This window comes from Lepidochelys kempii, chromosome 7, assembly GCF_965140285.1.
Source record: "Lepidochelys kempii isolate rLepKem1 chromosome 7, rLepKem1.hap1, whole genome shotgun sequence".
Taxonomy (NCBI): Eukaryota; Metazoa; Chordata; order Testudines; family Cheloniidae; genus Lepidochelys; species Lepidochelys kempii.
The window spans coordinates 43285623-43301044 of record NC_136386.1 but is presented as its reverse complement, the minus strand read 5'-3'; the positions used below and the strand labels follow the sequence as shown (position 1 = coordinate 43301044).

Below are 15422 nucleotides of genomic sequence, written 5' to 3'. Positions count from 1 at the left end.
TCTGCTCTCCTGGTGCTATGAATCCACCTCGCAGGTCCTCTATATGACCGTCATCATCCATTGCTTCCTCTGCCACTCTGCTCTCCTGGTGGTCTCGCAGGTCCTCTATATGACCATTGTCATCCGCCACTTCCACTGCAACTCTGCTCGGCTGCTCTTGTCTCGCCATACCACGGCGAACGTGCAGCCCACTCAGCTGTTGTGTCCTGGCAGCAGATGGTGCAGTAGGTCTGCAAAATGGTCATCCAACCACTGGTTCCCCTGCAACTCTGCTCTCCTGCAGACACCATACCATGCCAAGCATGGAGCCAGTTATGAGCATTGTAAACACCTCGCGCATTATCATGCAGTATATGCAGAACCAGAACCTGCAAAAGCAGGCACGGAGGCGACGGCAGCGCAGGGACCAGAGTGATGAGGTCAGGGACACAGACTTCTCTCAAAGCACGGGCCCCAGCAGTTTGGCCATCCTAGTGGCAATGGGGCAGGGTCATACCATGGAATGCCAACTCTGGGCTCAGGAAACAAGCACAGACTGGTGGGACTGCATAGTGTTGCGGGTTGGGATGACCCTCACCTCAGTCCCTGGAAAAATCATGGAGCAGGTCCTCAAGGAATCAATTCTGAAGCACTTACAGGAGAGGAAAGTGATCAGCAACAGTCAGCATGGATTCACCAAGGGCAAGTCATGCCTGACTAATCTAATTGCCTTCTATAACGAGATAACTGGCTCTGTGGATGAGGAGAAAGCAGCGGACGTGTTGTTCCTTGACTTTAGCAAAGCTTTTGACACGGTCTCCGACAGTATTCTTGCCAGCAAGTTAAAGAAGTATGGACTGGATGAATGGACTATAAAGGTGGATAGAAAGCAGGCTAGATTGTCGGACTCAACGGATAGTGATCAATGGCTCCATGTCTAGTTGGCAGCCGGTATCAAGTGGAGTGCCCCAAGGATCGGTCCTGGGGCCAGTTTTGTTCAATATCTTCACTAATGATCTGGAGGATAGTGTGGATTGCACCTCAGCAAGTTTGCAGATAACACTACACTGGGAGGAGAGGTAGATACGCTGGAGGGTAGGGATAAGATACAGAGGGCCCTAGACAAATTAGAGGATTGGGCCAAAAGAAATCTGATGAGGTTCAACAAGGACAAGTGCAGAGTCCTGCATTTAGGAAGGAAGAATCCCATGCACCGCTACAGACTAGGGACCAAATGGCTAGGCAGCAGTTCTGCAGAAAAAGACCTAGGGGTTACAGTGGACGAGAAGCTGGATATGAGTCAACGGTGTGCCCTTGTTGCCAAGAAGGCCAATGGCATTTTGGGATGTATAAGTAGGGGCATTGCCAGCAGATTGAGGGATGTGATCGTTCCCCTCTATTCGACATTGGTGAGGCCTCATCTGGAGTACTGTGTCCAGTTTTGGGCAACACACTACAAGAAGGATGTGGAAAAATTGGAAAACGTCCAGCAGAGGGCAACAAAAATGATTAGGGGACTGAAACACATGACTTATGAGGAGAAGCTGAGGGAACTGGGATTGTTTAGTCTGCAGACGAGAAGAATGAGGGGGGATTTGATAGCTGCTTTCAACTACCTGAAAGGGGGTTCCAAAGAGGATGGATCTAGACTGTTCTCAGTGGTACCAGATGACAGAACGAGGAGTAATGGTCTCAAGTTGCAGTGGGAGAGGTTTAGGTTGGATATTAGGAAAAACGTTTTCACTAGGAGGGTGGTGAAGCACTGGAATGCGTTACCTAGGGAGGTAGTGGAATCTCCCTCCTTAGAAGTTTTTAAGGTCAGGCTTGACAAAGCCCTGGCTGGGATGATTTAGTTGGGGATTGGTCCTGCTTTGAGCAAGGGGTTGGTCTAGATGACCTCCTAAGGTCCCTTCCAAGCCTGATATTCTATATGATTCTATGATTCCCAGTGACTGCGTAACTTTTGCACGCGTAAGAGCACTTTCATGGAACTTTGTGACTTGCTTTCCCCGCCCTGAAGTGCACGAATACCAAGATGAGAACAGCCCTCACAGTTCACAAGCAAGTGGCGATAGCCCTCTGGAAGCTTGCAACACCAGACAGCTACCGGTCAGTCAGGCATCAATTTACAGTGGGCAAATCTACCGTGGGGGCTGCTGTGATCCAAGTAGCCAACGCAATCATTGAGCTGCTGCTATCGAGGGTATTGACTCTGGGAAATGTGCAGGTTATAGTGGATGGCTTTGCTACAATGGGATTCCCTAACTCTGGTGGGTCAATAGACGGAATGCATATCCCTCTCTTTCTTGGGACTGGAGCACCAAGGCAGCCAGTACATAAACCGAAAGGGGTACTTTTCAATGGTGCTGCAAGCACTGGTGGATCACAAGGGACGTTTCACCAACATCAATGTGGGATGGCCGAGAAAGGTACATGACGCTCACATCTTCAGGAACTCTGGTCTGTATGAACAGCTGCAGCAAGGGACTTACTTCCCAGACCAGAAAATAACCGTTGGGGATGTTGAAATGCCTATAGTTATCCTTGGGGACCCAGCCTACCCCTTAAGGCCATGGCTCATGAAGCTATATACAGGCAACCTGGATAGTAATCAGGAGCTGTTCAACTACAGGCTGAGCAAGTGCAGAATGGTGGTAGAATGTGCATTTGGATGTTTGAAAGCTTGCTGGCGCAGTTTACTGACTCGGTTAGACCTCAGCGAAACCAATATTCCCATTGTTATTATTGCTTGCTGTGTGCTCCACAATAGCTGTGAGAGTAAGGGAGAGATGTTTATGGCGAGGTGGGAAGTTGAGGCAAATCGCCTGGCCACTGATTACACACAGCCAGACACCAGGGTGGCTAGAAAAACACAGCAGGGCGCGCTGCACATCAGAGAAGCTTTGAAAGCCAGTTTCATGGGTGACCAGGCTACGGTGTGACAGTTCTGTTTGTTTCTCCCTGATGAAAACCCGCCCCCTTGGTTCACTCTACTTCACTGTAAGCCAACCGCCCTCCCCTCCCCCCTTTGATCACCGCTTGAAGAGGCAATAAAGTCACTGTTGTTTCAAATTCATGCATTCTTTATTAATTCGTCACACAAATAGGGGGATAACTGTCAAGGTAGCCCGGGAGGGATAGGGGAGAAGGGAAGGACAAGGCCACACTGCACTTCAAAACTTATTGAATGCCAGCCTTCTCTTGCTTGGGCAGTCCTCTGTGGTGGAGTGGTTGGGTGCCCAGAGCACCCCCCACCCCATGTTCTTGGGCATCTGGGTGAGGAGGCTATGGAACTTGGGGAGGATGGCAGTTGATTACACAGGGGCTGCAGTGGCGGTCTGTGCCTTTCCTGCACCTCAACCATATGCTGGAGCATATCAGTTTGATCCTCCAGTAGCCTCAGCATTGCATCATGCCTCCTCCCATCATGCTGCCGCCACCTCTTCTGTTGTTCCAGCCATCTATCCTCTCGCCCGTTCCTCCCGTCCTCATGTTCATTTTGTGCTTTCCTGGACACTGTCTGCCTCCATGCATTCTGCTGGGCTCTTTCAGTGCAGGAGGACTGCATGAGCTCAGAGAACATTTCATCACAAGTGCGTTTTTTTCGCCTTCTTATCTGTGCTAGCCTCTGGGACGGAGATGCTGTTGAAATATTTGCAGCTGCAGGAGGGGAAAAAAAGGGAGAGTAAAATTGAAAAAGACACACTGGCCATTTAAAAGGAGGAGCTGATGTTTTCAGGTTAACATGCAGCACAAACCCAACTAAACCCCCCCACGCACACACACCCCTAATTCTCTGGGATGATCGCTTCACCCCTCCCCCCATCGCGTGGCTAACAGCAGGGATGATTTATTTTCAGACACAGGCAAACAGCCCAGCAGGAACGGCCACCTCTGAATGTCCCCTTAATAAAATTCCCCTATTTCAACCAGGTGACCATGAATGATATCACTCTCCTGAGGATAACACAGAGAGATAAAGAACAGATGTTGCTTGAATGCCAGCAAACACCGGGACCACATGCTGCCATGCTCTCTTATGCAATGGATTCTAGACTATGTGCTATTGGCCTGGCGTGGTAAAGTGTCCTACCATGGAGGATGCAGTAAGGGTGCCCTCCCCAGAAACCTTCTGCAAAGCCTTTGGGAGTACCTCCAGGAGAACTTCATTGAGATGTCCCTGGAGGATTTCCACTCCATTCCCAGACACGTTAACAGACTTTTCCAGTAGCTGTACTGCCCGTGAATGCATCCCAAGTCTTCAGGGCAAATAATCATTAAACACGCTTGCTTTTAAACCGTGTATTATATTTACAAAGGTACACTCACCACAGGTGACTTCTCCGCCTTCAAGGTCCGGGAGCCTGGGTTGGGAGGGTATTGGCTCCAGGGTGATAAACAGTTCCTGGCTGTCAGGGAGAATGGTTTCTCCACTTGCCTAGTGTGTGCTATCTTCCTCGTCCCACAAATCCTCATCCCTGTTGCGTGAGACTCCCTTGCAGGAGTCCACGTACAGGTGTGGGGTAGTTGTAAGGGCACCCCCTAGAACTGCATGCACCTCATCATAGAAGCAGTATGTCTGGGGCTCTGATCCCGAGCAGGCTTTTGCCTCTGTGGTTTTTTGGTAGGCTTGCCTGAGCTCCTTAAGTTTCATGTGGTACTGCTGTGGGTCCCTGTTATAGCCTCTGTCCTTCATGCCCTTGGAGATTTTTTCAAATATTTTCGCATTTAGTCTTTTCGAATGGAGTTCTGATAGCACGGATTTATCTCCTCATACACCGATCAGATCCAGTACCTCCTGTTCGGTCCATGCTGGAGCTCTTTTGCAATTCTGGGACTCCATGGTCACGTGTGCTGATGAGATCTGCACGGTCACCTGTGCTGATCAGTTTGCCATGGTGGCCAAACAGGAAATGAAATTCAAAAGTTTGCAGGGCTTTTCCTGTCTCTCTGGCCAGTGCATCCGAGTTCAGAGTGCTGTCCAGAGTGGTCACAATGGAGCACTCTGGGATAGCTCCCGGAGGCCAATACTGTCCAATTGCATCCACACTACCCCAAATTCGACCCTGCGATGTCAATTTCAGCGCTAATCCCCTTGTCAGGGAAGAGTACAGAAATCAATTTTAAGAGCCCATTAAGTCGACAAAAATGGCTTCATTGTGTGGATGGGTGCAGGGTTAAATTGATTTAACGCTGCTAAATTCGACCTAAACTCGTAGTGTAGGCCAGGGCTAAGTTGGACCTCTTTCAAGTCCATATTTAGAAGTGTACCTTTAAAGAAACTTCTACTTTGTGTACTAAAATACATTTATGATCTTACTAAAGATATATATGAATTATGCAATGAAGATGTTAATGAAAAATCAATTATTTCCATTGTAAAGTTTTGAGAATTTGATTTAACAATTACTACTTTTGTCAGCATATAAGTTTATGCATTAGCCAATAGGACTACAAATTGAGAAGTAATCATCAAACTCCAGTACACAAATAGTATTACGTATTCCAAGTAACCAACTGGCCTGAAACGGATTGTTGGGGGATTGTTTTATTGATATTTGATTTTCAGTGTGCCCACTCAAATGGCAGTTTTCCCATTTAAAAAAATATATATATATTTACTAGTTCTCTTCACTTGTGTATTTTTTTTGTTGGTTTCTTTTCACAGCATCAGTTCCATAACATTTGTTTTAAGCAAATTTAGCAGATAAGCCAATCAGACTACATGAATGAACAAACCTCAGGATATTTTTCAACTCACAGCAAGTGAAATTATTTATCCACAGTCAAAGTATAGCTCAGGAAGTGGCAGGGTGAGCTATCCACCCAGTAAGTCATAACTATACTTCAGAGAGGCTAACTGACTTATTCAATTCTTTGCTTCTGCTGAGTGAATTGACCTGAACTGGAAACTGATCTTACCAAATATAAAAGCTGAGTTAAAAGTTGAGTTATTGGTGTTTATTGTACTCAATGCCTTTTGCAGCAACAGCTTCAGAATAGCCATGCATTCTTATTGGCCAGGAGGTTCCTCTACAGCATGTTATATTTTGTAATACACTTTTTTTTGTTTATTTTTCTACTCAAATTTGGTCTACATTTAAATATTTCAAAAGCAGATGACCCCAGTTTACCTGAGAAATACTGGGATCTGACGAGGACTGAGTAACTTTAATAAGATTTTCCACAAGTGATTTTGCTTCAACTACCGCACTATGTGATGCTCGTCTTGCCGCAGGCACTAGAAGGATGACATAAGAACATAAGAACAGCCATACTGGGTCAGACCAAAGGTCCATCAAGCCCAGTATCCTGTCCTCTGACAGTGGCCAATGGCAGGTGCCCCAAAGGGAATGAACAGACAGGTTATCAACAAGTGATCCATGCCCTGTAACCCAATCCCAGCTTCTGGCAAACAGAGGCTAGGGACACCATTCCTGCCCATCCTGGCTAATAGCTATTGATGGACCTATCTAGCTTCCTTTTTGAACCCTGTTATAGTATTGGCCTTCACAACACCCTCTGGCAAGGAGTTCCAGAGGCTGACAGTGCGTTGCATGAAAAAATACTTTGTTTTAAACCTGCTACCTATTAATTTCATTTGGTGGCCCCTTGTTCTTGTATTATGAGAAGGAGTAAACAACACTTCCTTATTTACTTTCTCTATACCACTCATGATTTTATAGACCTCTATCATAACCCCCCCTTAGTCGCCTCTTTTCCAAGCTGAAAAGTCCCAGTCTTATTAATCTCTCCTCATATGAAAGCCATTCTATACCCCTAATCATTTTTCTTGCCCTTTTCTGTACCTTTTCTAGTTCTAATAGATCTTGGAGATGGGGCGACCACATCTGCACACAGTATTCAAGGTGTGGGCGTACCATGGATTTATATAGAGGCAATGTATTTTCTGTCTCATTATCTATCCCTTTCTTGAGGATTCCCAACATTCTGTTTGCATTTTTGACTGCCCCTGCACATTGAGTGGATGATTTCAGAAAACTATCCACGATGAAGCCAAGATCTCTTTCTTGAGTGGTAACAGCTAATTCAGATCCCATCATTGTATAGGTATAGTTGGGATTATGTTTTCCAGGGGGCATTACTTTGCATTTATCAACATGAAATTTCATCTGCCATTTTGTTGCCCAGTCACATTTTTACATTTATTTTGAATAGGTACAAGGGAGACACTAAAGTCTGGCAGAATGTAGGTGTATGCTCTGCTAATTCCCCACACTGCTCTACCGAGGACTCTTAATTCTGGCTTTCACTATCCCTTGCTGTTCCATTCCTGACCTGGGTCTCTCCAAAAAGCTTTGTCAATGCACTTAAATGATGACATTCACTACCACCTTACATTCCAGTCCTGGGCATCTCCGGCAGACTGCTCCTAATACCAGTTGTATGGTAACTTTGTGATGGTGACATGAACAAGACCAAACTCATTTTTCTCAACTAATTCTGATTCTGAACCTTTTAATCTTGTTTTGCAAACTGGGCACTGGTGACAGTAAAGCATTTTAGTGTCCTCCAAACATACTATCAGGGTCAGAAAAACTAGCCAACAAAAACACCCGAGGCTTCTAGCTGAAAAGTGCATTTCTTGTGGAAACATCACATTGCCACCATTAGAGCCACTGAATGAGCATTACAAAAATAAAAGTGGTGTTAAATAAAAACTCCTATTAACATCAAAGCTATATTTCAACTGTATCTTTGAGGAAGTTAATACTAAAGACCAGATTGCAAATTAGTGTTTCCATAGAGAAGCCATCCCACTGCATCAGTTGAAGAGTTAACATAAAAAAAAAAAGTTACCAGAAGGAAACATCTTTTCTTGCGATTGTTTTAGCCTCCTCCTCTCTCTTGCCGACAACGGTCTACCCTTTAAATAAATCAAATCAATATTAATAGTGGCAGTCATAGTGGTTTTTTATTTTGTCATATTTGAAATGAAAACTTTTGTCCAAATAACCTGGAAAAGATGGCTACTAATTAAAGTTTTCAGGCAGTTCAGTATGCATTGTATTAAATTTTTTCCATGGTGATCTTGATCAACAAACCTAATTCCTGTAGGAAAGGAGCCTCCAGCCTCCTTATTTCAATTAAGGGAAAGAGGAGCTGGCCTTCTTTCCTCCTACCTGATCAGTCAGATGCAAGAAAGAAATTTAATCACTGAGGATAACTTCTGTACATTTCTTTTCCCCACCCCACATGCTTTTGGAGTAAACTACTCAGAAGAAATAGTAAGAAAATGACAAAAATAGATCTGAACATAAAATGTTCAGAACAAACCTCTGAAATTGCTCTCTCACTATTTTTAGAGCTATTTACAGACTCTGTGACTTTAGAGCCATGCTGATCTGCAGGGCTGTAAGTTGTCTTCATATTCACATCAGGAAGAGAAGGTAAGGGCCACGGAGCAACTTCTGTGAGCTTAGAGAGAATTAGAAAATGATTACAGTCTCATGTCCTCTTTCAACAGATTAAAATGCTTTGAAATCTAGAACTGCAAACACCAAACTAGCAACCCAGGACTGGGAGTCAGGACTCTTGGGTCCTATTCACAATTCTACCATTGCCTTATTGTCACACACACACTTTTCCCTAACTTCCTTATACTCCTTCTGTCTACATTTAGCTAACACCCTCACAACAAAACCCCATGCAAAAAACAAAAAAATCATAGAACTAAAATGACATTTGAAGCTCACCGCACTGTTCACTATGCTTGTATGTCATACCCTTTTCCCCCAATCCTTCGTCTGTCTATTTACACTGTCAGCTCTTTCTGGGGATAGGGATCGTCTCTAACTATATGTTCCATACAGTGCCAACCACAATAAGGATCCAGTCTTGGCTGGGGGTCTCTAGGTACTACTGTAATAAAATAAATAATAATAATGTCATATAATCTTTCTGGGCTTTAATTTGTTCATGTCTCCTAGAAGGATTATAATTTTGTACCTCTGAGTGTTGAGAGGCTTACTGATCATAGACTGCTTTGAAATCCTTGGGCAAAAGGCACCCACAAAAGTATATTTCCAAGGCCCGCAGAGAGTTACCCATTTTGTTATAAATGCAATTCTATGGATGTGTATGAAATGAGATTATACACTGACTGGAGATTGTTCAACTAGCGGAAAGGATCTACAAACTGTTACAATCTTTTTGTAGGATGGAAAGAAAACTAAGATAGAGGTACACTGCCATTTTAGAGAGATACATTTTTATCTGCACCTTCTCTGAACAGACTTCATCTAGCTCCCTTTTCTTCTGCCATTGCTGCCGTGAGAGAGAAGGTTCATAGAAAGAGCTATGAGGCTGTAAGTAAGAAGTGAATTTTTCCTGAACATCTTCTGGATTTCCATGAGAGGCTTCATCCTAAAAAGTAAAAATATTTTTCTAATCTTTAGGCATGTGTTTTCCTGATTCCAATGTAGACATGTTCTTGCATATATTAACAAAGGCCACTTAACCCTTTGGAATGCTACGGATTTTATCTTAATCACAACCACCATAAACAGCTATTTCAAATTAAATTAGAGACAGGAAATACAAAAAAAAAAAATTAAATATACCACCCCCAAACACACTACATTAACATTGCAACAAGGTGAACATTTTAAATAATCTAAGTTAGAACATTCAAAATCATGCTCCCCATCACAATTAGCACATTAGTTGAACAGGTAACCATAAACAAATTTCACAAGTTCTGTACACTGTCTATCGTAATACTGCAATATCCTGTTTTAGTATTTTACAACAAATACGTGTTAGCAAAATTTCAGATATGTTCCACCATTCTAACAGCAACTTCAGAAAACCAATTTGTATTGCAATAATAATCCTTCTCCAAAAATCAAATATTCTAGGGGAAAAGATAGTCCCCAGACAACAACATTTGAGATTTCCCTTTAAAGAAATACAACTATTTTAAAGCCAACAAACTAAGCAGAACTATAATGGTAGAACACTTACTTGAATTATGACAGGAACAAACGATGCTAGAAGCTTCTCAGTGGAGTCCAAACTCTAAAATAAGTTACTACATTTTCATGAACTAAAATAAGAGCAAGCTTAGTAAAAAGCGTATATATTAGCAATGCGAGAAAGACAGGCTTTAAAAGTCTCATTCTAGAACAGAACTTGGTGAATCACTAACTAAATGAAACAACGTCCTTATATAGGATTGAATGGTAACAACAGCTGCATATTCAGGACAGACCTACTGTTTAAATCCAAGGCATAAGACACAATAGGGAAATCAACTGTATTTTACTTTAATATACTTTCATTAAGAGTCAAAATATTGCTGGCCCTGTGCATGTGCACCAGAAAGAGGCAAGGGCAAAGAAGCCCCTTACATGAATGTGCTAGGGAAGTGGGTAAGAGAATCATTTTGGCTGCAAATGCTGAAGAGTGCAGGGGAAAGGTCAATGGTCAATGTTTTTGCCTCCAATAATCACCCAAATGACGCACTCTGGAAGCTGGAGAGGAGGGAGGGCCAGGATACTTTAACATTTTCCCCCTTCCCAAGGCTTCTCTTTTCTGGTAGTCTCATTTCTTGTTTACTCCTTCACTCTTCTCTTTAGTAACCACATCCCCATTAAACAAAATTTTCCTTTCCCCTCCTTCAGTCTTCCTTTAAAATCTCTTCATCTCTCTTCCTCCTTCCCTTCAATTTCTTCTCCTACATTTTCCTTCCACCATCCTCTACCTTCTCTAACTCCATTTCCATTATACTCTCCCTTCCTCCTCCAATCCCCATCCCAAATTAGGGCTGAACATGGCAGAAAGAGATAGAGAAGCATAGTCCATTTGGAATAGGGATGTAGGAGCTCCAAACATTTTCTTGCCTCATCCTTTTACAATTGGAAGCAGACAATTTTTGATCCCAGGCAAGAACAATGACAATTAAGGTTTGAGCCCCAGCCTTTGTCTTATACAGAAGCAGTGCTGCAGGGATACTAGAGCTTTTAATTGCTTCGGCACCCCAAAGCCTGAATAGAAGTGCCCCACTTTGAAAGGTAACATTTGTTCAGCTTTGTTCTTTCTATAAACCATCTACTAGTTCAACCTTCTACCAAGCACATTTAAGAGTTAAATAATTACCTGGTCATCATTTTGCTTTTGGCCCTTTGAGACAGGCTGCAGGAGTTTCAAAGTGTCATCTCCTTCATCTGAGACAACAGCAGCAAACTGCTTAGAATCCACAATTTCAGTTCTAGAAACTTGCTTTGAGTTTTGCTGTAGTCTATCTTCCTTAGTCTGTGGGCCATTAGATGTTATTTTAGATTCTACTTCACTAGGAATGCTTAAGCACCTTGCTTTGTTATCCTGTAGTAAGTGATCACTTTTAGAGTTCCTCCTTTCAGACAGTAAAATATCAATATTCACTTTGCTAATTGTTGCTATGGAAACTCCTGTGCTGTTCTTCTCATTCTTGTTTGCATTTTTTTCAGGCTCAGCTGCTGGTTTCTCTGAGGGATGAATTTCAAAAGTTTTATCTTTGATTAAATGTTTTTCTTCATTCTGTAATTAAAAAAGCAGAAGTGGAATTACCCTCTGACGAATATTTTAGAAGCTCAAAGAAGTCACTTGCATACCAGACAGTACATAAAGTGATAATGAAACAAAATCATAATCAAGTACTATTTGGAAGCATCGATAAGGGATAACACAAAGGTTTCAGAGTAGCAGCCATGTTAGTCTGTATTCGCAAAAAGAAAAGGAGTACTAGTGGCACCTTAGAGACTACCAATTGGATATAACAAAGACTCTCATAAGCTATAAAGTCTGATGAGAAGCTTGGGACTTCAGATGTCAACACAGCCTATTCCATAAGCAATGCACCCACCTTGCCCCTATGACCACAAGTGATAAACGGGCTCTCCAAAATGTATTAAGCCACATGTTTAAGGCTTCAATATTAAAAACTAACATCAACTGGCAAACAGTGCAGAAAATGAACAGCAGGCAAGTGATTAATCTTTGTGACTTGATCTATTTGGATTACTGTAAAGTATTCACCTCTGGTAACAAGCAATTTTCCTCAAACATATAATCATTTTCCAGTCACAAGCTGCAGCAAATATTTTCACTGTCAACATTTGCCTGTCATTAAACATTTGCATTTCAGTTAGTCCAGTGACTTCAGATACTCTACTGGGTATACAGTGTCACAGCATTTACATGATTGTGCCATATGCAAAAGTTTATGCAACTGTATGGTTAAAAAAAAAATCCACATAACAGCTTCACAGAATAAGGATTAGGTATAATGTTTCATGAGTATTTTTCAGTAAAGATCAGTGCAATTAGTTTTACTAATCCGTGGCTATTTTAGCTCCAACTCTAGATGAATACAGCTCCTTTCCCCCTTTATATGTTGTTTACACAGTTTTATTGAATACAAATATATTAGGAAATCACAAAGCATTTCAAAATATATTTTTATATCATGTCACTGAATATTTACACAAATAATTTAAAAAAACAATGTATCCTTTGGAAAAAAGTAACTTACGGCACTTTCTCTCCTGGCTTGCTCAGAGGGATGTTTTTTGGGTGTGATGTTTCCATTATTAGATCGAGTCTTCACTGAGATCACAGAAGCAGCACTTCTGGGTACAGAATCAGATATTTTCTGATGATTTTTGGCTGTTTTTCTTTAAAGAAAATGACAACAACAAAAAAAGGACAAAGAATAAGATGTTTGTGGTTTAGACTACCTTATTAAATAGATGCCATCCATCTACAGAAGATGCCATCCATCTACCCTTTTACATTTGTAGAAAATATTTTAAATTTCCACTAATTACAGAGTTTCTATCTGAAGTGCTAAACACTGGGCTTGATTTTCTCTGCTTTGTATCTTGTATAGCAGTGATCTCCAACCTTTTTATGCAGAAGATCAGTTTTTGATTTAAGTGTGACCCAGGAGCTACCCCGCCCCTTCCCTGAGGCCCCGCCTCGCTCACTCCATCCCCCCCACCCCCCCATCGCTTGCTCTCCCCCACCCTCACTCACTTTCACCAGGCTGGGGCAGGAGGTTGGGGTTCGGGAGGGGGTGCGGGCTCTGGGCTGGGGCCCGAGGGGTTCAGAGAGTGGGATGGGGCTCCAGGCTGAGCCTGGGGCAGGGGTGCGGGAGGAGGCTCAGGGCGTAGTCTCTGGGAGGGTGCTCAGGGCAAGGGCTTCTGGGTGCAGGAGGGAGTTCGGAGTGTGGGCTCCTGCAAGACAGCACCTACCTCGGTCGGCTCCCGGATGGCAGTGCAGCAGGGCTAAGGCAGGCTCCCTGCCTGCCCTGGCCCCATGCCACTCCCAGAAGTGACCAGCACACCCCTGCAGCCCTTGGGTGGGAAGGGCAGGGGTCCCCGTGCACTGTTCCTGCCCACAAGCACCACCCCTGCAGCTCCCATTGTCTGCAGTTCTCCATTCCCAGCCAATGGGAGTTGTAGGGGAGATGTTTGCAGGCAGGAGCAGCGCACGGAGACCCCTGCCCCCACCCCTTGCCCCGGCTGCTTCCAGGAGTGGCATGGGGCTGGGGCAGGCAGGGAGCCTGCCTTAGCCCTGCTGCACTTCCGGACTTTTAGCAGCTGGACATCGCAATAGACTGTCAGAGGCTATAGGATCGACCAGTTGATCACGATCTACTGGTTGGTGACCACTGTTGTAGAGTCATTTTCAGCTGTGCAGAGTTAGAATGTTAGTGGTACTTTGCACTGATTTGGTAGTAATTTATATCCACTTTGCATAGGTGTAAGTGACTGCACAGTGTACAACCAAGACAATAAGGCTCATCCATTTGGGGAAAAATATTTGACAATTAAGTTTATTGCCAATAGGTCTCAAAAACTGGGAGTAATGAAGTAGTTAACCAAATCTGATGACAAAATTTTATATTCAACTTTTTTGTTGAACATCAAGTTAAAAACAAGCAAATAGCAAAAGGAACTTGTCTTTTGGTGATTTCAAATATGATGAAGCGACCTTAACACAGACTGATAAGGAAACGCAAGTGACAATATATATTTCCTATCCATATTTCGGATTTATTGTCCGTCTTTATCTCACTTTTCTATTTGGTGCAAGCACGATCACAGATTTACCATAGAACTTGGAATTTGCACAGAGTTTATTAACCAGATGATTTGTAATTTTCTCAAATGTCACAGAATCGTTTCTAATTTTTACCACTATCTCCTCTCAACTTGTGAGCTCACTCTGGTCTGTGTACGCTGGAATGGTCAGCAGGAAAGAAGCAGTCCTGTTTTTGTTTTATTTAAATATGAGATACATGAACTGGGATAAACGCAGTGACTGGGGAGAGTGCGTCTCTCATTATTCAACATCCTCCCTCCCATAATCCAAGATTTTTCCTCCCCCTTTCATTGTCTCGCACTGAACGAAGAGCAGCCTCCACAGGGTCTCGCATGTCCCAATCTGAAAGCTACTTCCCCCTCTTCTTAAGCGACCATGATGCTCTTCCTCCAGCCAGAAAGAAGAGTAAAGAGACCCTTCAGAACAGATCCTATAGATGTGTCTATACTGCAGTTAAAAACCCACTGCTGGCCCATCTCAGCTGACTCGGGTTCGTGGGGCATGGGGTACAGGGCTGTCAAATTGCATTGTGTATGTTTGGGCTCAGGCTGGAGCCCAAGATCTGGGACCTTTGAGGGGGAGGGTCCCAGAGCCCAGGCTCCAGCCTGAGCCCAAACATACACAAAAATTCTACAGTCCTGCACAGCCCAGTGAGGTCAAGTCAGCTGACATGGGCCAGCTGCAGGTGTTGAACTGCCGTGTAGACATACCCAAATTCTACTCTGTGCATTGGTGGAAAGGTAGTGCTCATGCAGCTATCTTCCTTTCATCCGACAGTCCAAGTGTATCACAGCTGCAAGAGACTTCAACCTTATTAGTGCTGAGAGTCTCAAGATTACTACCTAAACCAGGTCTTCTCCATTGCTTCAGCCAAGCTACCTTCGATTTTTAGTTTTATCAAATTGAGGATTACAATGGGATTCTCCGGTTGTCAATTAAAAAAAGAACAACCTCCGATTTTCTAAATAAGATGGTTAATCAGGGAACAATCTATGTGGCAGATCACTTTAAAATTCTGTATGCCCACAATACTTTGCTCCTTTATAGCACTTGCCTTTTGAGGATCTAATTGTTTTAAAATATTAATTAATCCTTACAACTTTTCTGTTAAGTAGGTCAATATTACCATGACCATTTTACAGATGGGGAATACTGTCAGTCAGACAGGTTAATCAACTTGCCTAAGGAGCCTCAGTTCCAGAGCTATGAAGAAAACCTGGGGTGTCCCATACTCTAATAAGTAATCTATCCTCCCATCTTTCACAAGTTATAATATACTAAAAATCAACAGTGGACATGAACCAAACAATGTGGCATGTTTTTCCCAAATAATG

General features: G+C 43.2%; 1 protein-coding gene across 10 annotated transcripts in view; it reads right to left on the bottom strand.

The window, feature by feature from the left end:
- The window catches only part of NEK4 (NIMA related kinase 4), a 41346-nt gene that overhangs the window by 18056 nt on the left and 7868 nt on the right, over positions 1 to 15422 (bottom strand). For 7 of the 10 annotated variants that reach the window (XM_073352429.2, XM_073352427.2, XM_073352422.2 and 4 more), the window contains 7 exons: positions 12515 to 12656; positions 11101 to 11520; positions 9967 to 10020; positions 9223 to 9366; positions 8278 to 8418; positions 7801 to 7867; positions 6114 to 6220 (listed from right to left, as the gene is read on the bottom strand). In XM_073352429.2, coding sequence (XP_073208530.1) covers positions 6114 to 6220; positions 7801 to 7867; positions 8278 to 8418; positions 9223 to 9366; positions 9967 to 10020; positions 11101 to 11520; positions 12515 to 12656 — 1075 coding nt within the window. Of the gene's footprint in view, positions 1 to 3041; positions 3640 to 4308; positions 4856 to 6113; positions 6221 to 7800; positions 7868 to 8277; positions 8419 to 9222; positions 9367 to 9966; positions 10021 to 11100; positions 11521 to 12514; positions 12657 to 15422 lie in introns of those variants that run through there. The other 3 variants (XR_012159879.2, XM_073352420.2, XM_073352425.2) reach the window with 3 other exon arrangements.